The sequence below is a fragment of the Salvelinus alpinus genome, chromosome 18 (assembly GCF_045679555.1).
Source record: "Salvelinus alpinus chromosome 18, SLU_Salpinus.1, whole genome shotgun sequence".
In the NCBI taxonomy this organism is placed as follows: domain Eukaryota; kingdom Metazoa; phylum Chordata; class Actinopteri; order Salmoniformes; family Salmonidae; genus Salvelinus; species Salvelinus alpinus.
Window position 1 is genome coordinate 52,919,261 of NC_092103.1, and position 9,619 is coordinate 52,928,879.

The following is a 9,619-nucleotide window of genomic DNA, read 5'->3' on the forward strand; positions in this document are numbered from 1 at the left end:
CTACAGTCACGAGGAGAGGAGAGGAGGAAAGGAGGGCAAGAGAGAGGAGAGGAGATAGATTCTGTCTGTGAACAGCGTCTAGAGACAGAGGAGAGGAGAGAGGAGAGGAGAGGAGAGGTATTGAACGCAAAAGGGGGTGATGGAGGCTGTCTGTGGACAGAGGAGAGGAGAGAGGAGAGGGGTGGAAATAGTTGAAAGAGAGGGGAGGAGAGGAGAGGTAGTGAATGCTAAAGGGGGTGATGGAGGCTGTCTGTGAACAGAGTCCAGAGACAGAGAGACAGAGAGACAGAGAGGAGAGGAGGAGAGAGGAGGAGAGATGAGAGGAGGAGAAGAGAGGAGGTAGTGGAGAGGAGAGGAGAGGAGAGGAGAGGAGAGGAGAGGAGAGGAGAGGAGAGGAGAGGAGAGGAGAGGAGAGGAGAGGAGAGGAGAGGAGAGGAGAGGAGAGGAGAGGGGTAGTGTTCACTATAGGGGGTGATGGAGGCTGTCTGTGAACAGAGTCTAGAGACAGAGGAGAGGAGAGAGGAGAAGAGGGGAGAAAGGAAGGTTCTCTGAGGATATTACCACCACAAAAGCAACAATAGATCTGGGGGACTCCCTGAGGCACAGCACACAAATGGGTGGCCCCAGCGGAAATCGAACCCACAACACACGGCGGTGCAAGTGCCATGCTCTACCAACTGAGCCACACAGGGTCGTTTAATTCAACATGAGTTCTCATCGGTAGAAATGAAACTCTTCTCGTCCTATCAGTCACCGTCAGCAAAACAGGAAGACGATTGGCAGCCTGTTTGCAATGCAAAAGCAGCCATGTTACGAGGTAAATTACATTTTTGATTGTGGGTTCTGTTTTGTGTCTGCAAGTGCCATGCCCATGAATAAATGCAGTGATTTTTGCATATGTTAAGTTGGGGTTGCCAAGCTCATCCCAAGTATTCAATTCCTAAAAAGGAGATTTCTTTTTTCCCTGGCGACCCCAGGACAACTCACAATGAGCATGTGAAAGCAGCGTGTTCCTGTTCATTTCCATTTGATTCATTGGACAGCTTCTTCAGATTAATTTGGTGGGTCGGTCAGGGAGATTGCTTTACATCTCTGTCATATTCTCCTGAATGGACAGGACCCTGACGGAAATGGAGGGTGACAGCCTCTTCCCCTGCCTGCCTCTCTAGTCCTCACCCACCCTCCCCCATTCCCCCCCAGCTTCCTCCATTCCCCCCCAGCTTCCTCCATTCTCCCCCAGCTTCCCCCATTCTCCCACAGCCTTCCCAGCCTCCCCATTCTCCCCCAGCCGTCCCCATTCTCCCCAGCTTCCTCCATTCTCCCCCAGTTTCCCCAATTCTCACCCACCCTCCCCCATTCTCCCCCAGCTTCCTCCATTCTCCCCAGCCTCCCCCATTCTCCCCCAGCCTTCCCCATTCTCCCCCAGCCTTCCACATTCTCCCCCAGCCTTCCCCATTCTCCCCAGCCTCCCCAATTCTCCCCCAGCCTCCTCCATTCTCCCACACCCTTCCCAGCCTCCCTCATTCTCCCCCAGCCTTCCCCATTCTCCCCAGCCTCCCCATTCTCCCCCAGCCTTCCCCATTCTCCCCAGCCTCCCCCATTCTCCCCCAGCCTCCCCCATTCTCCCCCAGCCTCCCCCATTCTCCCCCAGCCTTCCCCATTCTCCCCCAGCCTTCCCCATTCTCCCCAGCCTCCCCCATTCTCCCCCAGCCTTCCCCATTCTCCCCAGCCTCCCCCATTCTCCCCCAGCCTTCCCCATTCTCCCCCAGCCTCCCCCATTCTCCCCCAGCCTTCCCCATTCTCCCCAGCCTCCCCATTCTCCCCCAGCCTTCCCCATTCTCCCCAGCCTCCCCCATTCTCCCCCAGCCTTCCCCATTCTCCCCCAGCCTCCCCCATTCTCCCACAGCCCCACCCAGCCTCCCACACCTCACCCAACATTCTACTTCTCAATCCCGAGTTTAAATGCAACTACAGTAAGAGAGAGTCACTACCAATCCAACATATGTTGACCTGTAAGTACTGTAGAAAACCCTTACAGTCCCTGTCCTGAACACTAACTCACAGCCCTCTCTCTTGAAACAAGTAGCCTACCTGCCCCCCACTCTGCCTGACTCCCCGACCCTGCAGAAAGCAGAGGCGGGAGATGGGTCCCCATTGTTTACAGGTTATTCTGTGTGCACCTCTGGAGCGCTCCAGTTACATGCCACACCCCGTGACCTCTGATTGGGACATTCACCAACTTTGACCCTGCCCACCTACATCTCCTCAAGGCATCTGTCCAATAGGCAGGTGGGCCCGTGACGAGTATATTATGTCCAGCCCAGTCCAGCCCAGTCTGGGCTCAGTCTTCAGCAAGAGTGGCAGAGTGTGGAGCATAAACCTCTGCCTGCACATCAATTGCTGGGCCACAACCCACGGACCATTTCTCCTGCAGCCCTGGACTCTCCTTATAGGGTAGTGTTAGTGATTCACTGACCTACGGAAGTGCGCTGTACTGGGATAGGGCACTTTATGTCTGGTTGTACTGTAAGCTTGTAACTATCTGATAGCCATTCCTCCCGCAGGTCTTAAGATGGCCGCTGGCCAGTGTTGTTGTTGTTACTGTCATTCAACCTAAGATGGCGGCCTACATGGCCTTACCCAACCTGCTAGCCTAACCTAGCATGCTAAGTTATAACATACGCTAGTTGGCCCTGTATATCCTGTGTGCTATGTTTATCACATTAGCCTATTGCTAACATCTTATAGCTGCTATTGTATTGCTACACTGTGTCCTAGTGTTAGCCTCGCTAACGCTTGTTGCCCTGCAAATTCAGTGTTCTATCTAAGCCTATTAAGATGTTATGCTAATACCTGCTACCTGCTATGACATGTTCATTGTTGCTATACCGTTATGTAGCTATGCTATTACTGCTAGCCTATTCTACATAGTTACTAGCCATCACTGTTATTACTGTTGTGTAGTACATTCCTCTTTCTGTTCCATTACAGAAACCACTATCACTTTCAATTCCACCTACTCCACTTCCTGTTTGCTGTGTGTGTGTATATGTGTGTTTCTGTCTTGAGTGTGGCAATGAACATGTGTTGTTACGCATGCTCTGCGGACGCGGCTAGGGATGCCGTCTAGCCGCTAGGGATGTCTCCCGGGTGGCGCAGTGGCCTAGGGCACTGCATCGCAGTGCTAGCTGCGCCACCAGAGTCTCTGGGTTCGCGCCCAGGCTGGGCTGGGTTCGCGCCCAGGCTCTGTCGCAGCCGGCCGCAACCGGGAGATCCGTGGGGCGACACACAATTGGCATAGCGTCGTCCGGGTTAGGGAGGGTTTGGCCGGTAGGGAGGGTTTGGCCGGTAGGGGATATCCTTGTCTCAGTATGTAAAAATGTAATAAAATGTATGCACTCTACTGTAAGTCGCTCTGGATAAGAGCGTCTGCTCTTGGCCGGTAGGGATATCCTTGTCTCAGTATGTAAAAATGTAATAAAATGTATGCACTCGCTCTGGATAAGAGCGTCTGCTAAATGACTAAAATGTAAATGTAAATGTCTAGGCCAGCAGCCTTGCGAGATTTAACACATTTAAATGTTTTACTCACGTTGGACACGGTGAAGGAGAGCCCACGGTTTTGGTCGCGGGCCGTGTCAGTGGCACTGTATTGTACTCAAAGCGAGCAAAGAAGTTGTTTAATATGTCTGTGAGCAAGACGTCGGTGTCTGCGATGGGGCTGGTTTAATTTTTGTAATCTGTGATTGACTGTAGGCCCTGCCACATACGTCTCATGTCTGAGCCGTTGAATTGCGACTGTACTTTGCCTCTATACTGACGCTTAGCTTGTTTGATTGCATTGCGGAGGGAATAGCTACACTGTTTGTATTCGGTCATGTTTCACGTCACCTTGCCATGATTAAAAGCAGTGGTTCGTGCTTTCAGTTTTGCACGAATGCTGCCATCAATCCACGGTTTCTGGTTAGGGAAGGTTTTAATAGTCACCGTGGGTACAACATCACCGATGCACTTGCTAATTAACTCGCTCACCGAGTCAGCGTATACATCAATGTTGTTGTCTGATGTTATCCGGAACATACCCCAGGCTACGTGTTTGAAGCAATCTTGAAGCGTTGAATACGATTGGTCAGACCAGCGTTGAACTTACCTGAGCACGGGCGTTTCCTGTTTTAGTTTCTGTCTATAGGCTGGCAGCAACAAAATGGAGTCGTGGTCAGATTTGCCGAAAGGAGGGTAGGGGAGGGCTTTGTATGCGTCACGGAAGTTAGAGTAGCAATGATCCAGAATGCTGCCAGCTGGAGTTGCGCATTCGATCGGCTGATAAAATTTAGGGAGCCTTGTTTTCAGATGAGCTTTTTTGAAATCCCCAGCTACAATACATGCAGCCTCAGGATATATGGTTTCTAGTTTACATAGTGTTCAGTGAAGTTCTTTCAGGGCCGTCGAGGTATATGCTTGGGGGGGATATAAATGGCTGTGATTATAATCGAAGATAATTCTCTTGGTAAATACGCTTGGCATTTGATTGTAAGGAACTCGAGATCAGGTGAACAAAAGGACTTGAGTTCCTGTATGCTGCTATGATTACACAACAAGTTGTTAATCATAAGGCACACATCCCACACTCTTCCTCTTAACAGAGTGATGTTTGTTTCTGTCGGCGTGATGCGAGAAAAACCCGGGTGGCTGTACCTACTCTGATAACACATGGCGAGTGAGCCACGTTTCTTTGTACAAGAGAATGTTACAATCTCTGATGTCTCTCTGGAAGGCAACCCTTGCTCGAATTTTGTCTACCTTGTTGTCAAGAGACTGGACATTGGCGAGTAGTATCCTCGGGAGCGGTGAGCGATGTGCCCGTTTATGGAGCCTGACCAGAAGACCGCACCGTCTGCCCCTTCTGCGGCGCCGTTGTTTTGGGTCGCCTACTGGGATCAGATCCATTGTCCTGGGTGGTGGTGCGAACAGAGGATCCGCTTCGGCAAAGTCGTATTCCTGGTCGTAATGTTGGTAAGTTGGCATTGCTCTTATATCCAATAGTTCTTCCCGGCTGTATGTAATAAGACTTAAGATTACCTGGGGAAACAATGCAAGAAATAATTTAAAAATATATAAAAATACTGCATAGTTTCCTAAGAACGCGAAGCGAGACGACCATCTCTGTCGGTGTCATCTATCCCAGTCTGCTGTGCCCACATGCTTCAAGAGGGCCACCATTTTTCCTGTCCCGAAGAAAGCTAAGGTAACTGAGCTAAACGACTACCGCCCCGTAGCACTCACTTCTGTCATCATGAAGTGCTTTGAGAGACTAGTTAATGATCATATCACCTTCACCCTACCTGACACCCTAGACCCACTCCAACTTGCCTACCGCCCCAATAGGTCCACAGACAACGCAATCACAATCACACTGCACACTGTCCTAACCCATCTGGACAAGAGGACTACCTATGTGAGAATGCTGTTCATCGACTACAGCTCAGCATTTAACACCATAGTACCCTCCAAACTCGTCATTAAGCTCGAGATCCTGGGTCTTGATCCCGCCCTGTGCAACTGGGTCCTGGACTTTCTGACAGGCCGCCCCCAGGTGGTGAGGGTAGGAAACAATATCTTCACCTCGCTGATCCTCAACACTGGAGCCCCACAACGGTGCGTTCTCAGCCCTCTCCTGTACTCCCTGTTCACCCATGACTGCGTGGCCATGCACACCTCCAACTCAATCATCAAGTTTGCAGACGACACCACAGTGGTAGGCTGGATTAGCAACAACGACGAGACGGCCTACTGGGAGGAGGTGAGAGCCCTCGGAGTGTGGTGTCAGGAAAATAACCTCCCACTCAACGTCAACAAAACAAATGAGATGATCGTGGACTTCAGGAAACAGCAGAGGGAGCACCCACCTATCCACATCGACGGGGAAAGTAGCGGAGAAGGTGGAATGTTTCAAGTTCCTCGGCGTGCACATCACGGACTGAAATGGTTCACCCACACAGACAGCGTAGTAAGAAGGTGCAACAGCGCCTCTTCAACCTCAGAATGCTGGAGATATTTGGCTTGTCACCGAAAACACTGACAAACTTTTACAGATGCACAACCTCGAGCATCCTGTCGGGCTGTATCACTGCCTGGTAGAGCAACTGCTCCGCCCACAACCGTAAGGCTCTCCAGAGGGTAGTGAGGTCTGCGCAACGCATCACCGGGGGCAAACTACCTGTCCTCCAGGACACCTACATCACCCGATGTCACAGGAAGGCCAAAAATATAATCAAGGACAACAACCACCCGAGCCACTGCCTGTTCACCCCGTTATCATCCAGAAGGCGAGGTCAGTACATGTGCGTCAAAGCTGGGACCGAGAGACTGAAAAACAGCTTCTATCTCAAGGCCATCAGACTGTTAAACAGCCACCACTAACATTGAGTCTCTGCTGTCAACATACTGACTCAAATCTCTAGACACTTAATAATAAAAAATTGGATGCAATAAATGAATCACTGGTCACTTTAAACAATGCCACTTTATATAATGTTTACATACCCTACATTACTCATCTCATATGTATATACTGTACTCTATACCATCTACTGCATCTTGCCTATGCCACACGGCCTTCGCTCATCATATATTTATATGTACATAGTCTTATTCATTCCTTTACAATTGTGTGTATAAGGTAGTTGTTTTGAAATTGTTAGATTACTTGTTAGATATTACTGCATTGTCGGAACTAGAAGCACAAGCATTTCGCTACACTCGCATTAACATCTGCTAACCATGTGTATGTGACCAATAAAATGTTATTTGATTTTTATTTGTTTTTGACTGGTCATTTCTATCCTCTTACCGGGTCGTTGGGACAGTTGCATCTCTAATCCCACCGACATCTCCTTTGGAGACCAACAAATGGTGGTGCTCTTTTTCAAGAATAGGTATACAGATGGTAACTATCAAATAGTTTAGTTAGATTCCACAGCTCCCCAACCTCCCATAGCCTCCCACAACCTCCTCTGTCTCCCACAACCTCCACCAGTCTCCCACAACCTCCACCAGTCTCCCACAACCTCCCACAACCTCCCCAGCCACGCACCTTCCATAACCTCCCACAGCCTCCCACTACCTCCCAAAGCATCCCACAACCTCCCCAATCTTCCACAATCTCCCACCTCCCCAGCCTCCCACAGCCTCCCATACCTCCCACATCCTCCCACAACCTCCCCAGTCTCCCACAACCTCACCACCCTCCCACAACCTCCCCAGCCTCCCACAACCTCCCCAGTCTCCCACAGCCTCCCAAGTCTCCCACAATCTTCCACCTCCCACAGCCTCCCACAGCCTCCCATACCTCCCACAACCTCCCCAGTCTCCCACAGACTCCCACAACCATCCCAGTCTCCCACAACCTCACCAGCCTCCCACAACCTCCCCAGCCTCCCAAGTCTCCCACAACCTCCTACCTCCCCAGTCTCCCACAGCCTCCCATACCTCCCACATCCTCCCACAACCTCCCCAGTCTCCCACAGACTCCCACAACCATCCCAGTCACCCACAACCTCACCAGCCTCCCACAACCTCCCCAGCCTCCCACAACTTCCCCAGTCTCCCACAGAGTCCCACAACCTTCCCAGCCTCCCACAACCTCACCAGCCTCCCACAACCTCATCAGCCTCCCACAACCTCCCCAGTCTCCCACAACCTCCCCAGTCTCCCACAGTCTCCCACAACCTACCACAGTCTCCCCAACCTCCCACAACCCCGCCAGCCTCCCACAGCCTCCCACAACCTTCCCAGTCTCCCACAACCTCACCAGCCTCCCACAACCTTACCAGCCTCCCTCAATCTCCCCAGTCTACCACAACCTCCCCAGTCTCCAAAAAACCTCTCCAGTCTCCTACATTCTCCCACAGTCTCCCCAGCCTCTCACAACCTCCCACAACCTCATAACCTCCCAGAAGCTCACACCACCTCCCACAACCTCATAAATCCTTCCACATCCTCCATTGTCTCCCACAACCTCCCACCTCCCCAGTCTCCCACAGCCTCCCATACCTCCCACATCCTCCCACAACCTCCCCAGTCTCCCACAGACTCCCACAACCATCCCAGTCACCCACAACCTCACCAGCCTCCCACAACCTCCCCAGCCTCCCACAACTTCCCCAGTCTCCCACAGAGTCCCACAACCTTCCCAGCCTCCCACAACCTCACCAGCCTCCCACAACCTCATCAGCCTCCCACAACCTCCCCAGTCTCCCACAACCTCCCCAGTCTCCCACAGTCTCCCACAACCTACCACAGTCTCCCCAACCTCCCACAACCCCCCCAGCCTCCCACAGCCTCCCACAACCTTCCCAGTCTCCCACAACCTCACCAGCCTCCCACAACCTTACCAGCCTCCCTCAATCTCCCCAGTCTACCACAACCTCCCCAGTCTCCAAAAAACCTCCCCAGTCTCCTACATTCTCCCACAGTCTCCCCAGCCTCTCACAACCTCCCACAACCTCATAACCTCCCAGAAGCTCACACCACCTCCCACAACCTCATAAATCCTTCCACATCCTCCATTGTCTCCCACAACCTCCCACCTTCCCAGTCTCCCACAGCCTCCCATACCTCCCACATCTTCCCCAGTCTCCCACAGACTCCCAGAACCTTCCCAGTCTCCCACAACATCACCATCCTCCCACAACCTTCCCTCTTTCTTCCACAACCTCCCACATCCTCCCACAACCTCCCCAGTCTCCCTCAACCTCCCCAGTCTCCCACAGTCTCCCACAATCTCCCACAACCTCCCCATCCTCCCATAACCTCTCACAACCTCCCCGGTCTCCCACAGACTACCACAACCTTCCCAGTCTCCCACAACCTCACCAGACTCCCACAACCTCACCAATCTCCCAAAACCTCCCCAGTCTACCACAACCTCCCCAGTCTCCAAAAAAACTCCCCAGTCTCCCACAGTCTCCTACATTATCCCACAGTCTCCCCAGCCTCCCACAACCTCCCACAGCCTCCCATAACCTACCAAAGCCTCCCACAACCAAGAGACTGGGGAGGTTGTGGGAGACTGGAGAGGTTGTGGTAGACTGGGGAGGTTGTGGGAGACTGGGGAGGTTGTGGGAGGCTGGGGGAGACTGGGACTGGGGAGGTTGTGGGAGACTGGGGAGGCTGTGGGAGACTGGGGAGGTTGTGGGAGACTGGAGAGGTTGTGGGAGACTGGGGAGGTTGTGGGAGACTGGGGAGGCTGTGGGAGGCTGGGGAGGTTGTGGGAGACTGGAGAGGTTGTGGGAGACTGGGGAGACTGTGGGAGACTGGGGAGGTTGTGGGAGGCTGAGGAGGTTGTGGGAGGCTGAGGAGGTTGTGGGAGGCTGGGGAGGTTGTGGGAGGCCACACAAGCTCACAGAAGGGGGACGCCGAGTGCTGAAGTGCATAGCGCATAAAAATCATCTGTTCTCGGTTGCAGCACTCACTACCGAGTTCCACACTGCCTCTTGAAGCAATGTCAACACACAAATTGTCCGTCGGGAGTTTCATGAAGTGGATTTCCCATGTCCGGGTAGCCGCACACAAGCCTAAGACCACCATGTGCAATTCCAAGTGTCAGCTGGATTGGTGT

General features: G+C 52.4%; 2 protein-coding genes across 2 annotated transcripts; both read left to right on the forward strand.

The window, feature by feature from the left end:
* Positions 1–726: 726 nt before the first annotated feature.
* On the forward strand, positions 727–2,009 carry LOC139543471 (uncharacterized). Its single transcript, XM_071349569.1, has 2 exons — positions 727–817; positions 1,201–2,009. Exons 1-2 carry the CDS (start codon positions 727–729, stop codon positions 2,007–2,009), a joined length of 900 nt encoding a protein of 299 aa, XP_071205670.1.
* Positions 2,010–5,461: 3,452 nt separating this feature from the next.
* LOC139543472 (uncharacterized) lies at positions 5,462–8,810 on the forward strand. The gene is made up of 3 exons (XM_071349570.1): positions 5,462–5,800; positions 7,178–8,633; positions 8,743–8,810. Exons 1-3 carry the CDS (start codon positions 5,462–5,464, stop codon positions 8,808–8,810), a joined length of 1,863 nt encoding a protein of 620 aa, XP_071205671.1.
* The last annotated feature ends 809 nt before the right edge of the window (positions 8,811–9,619 follow it).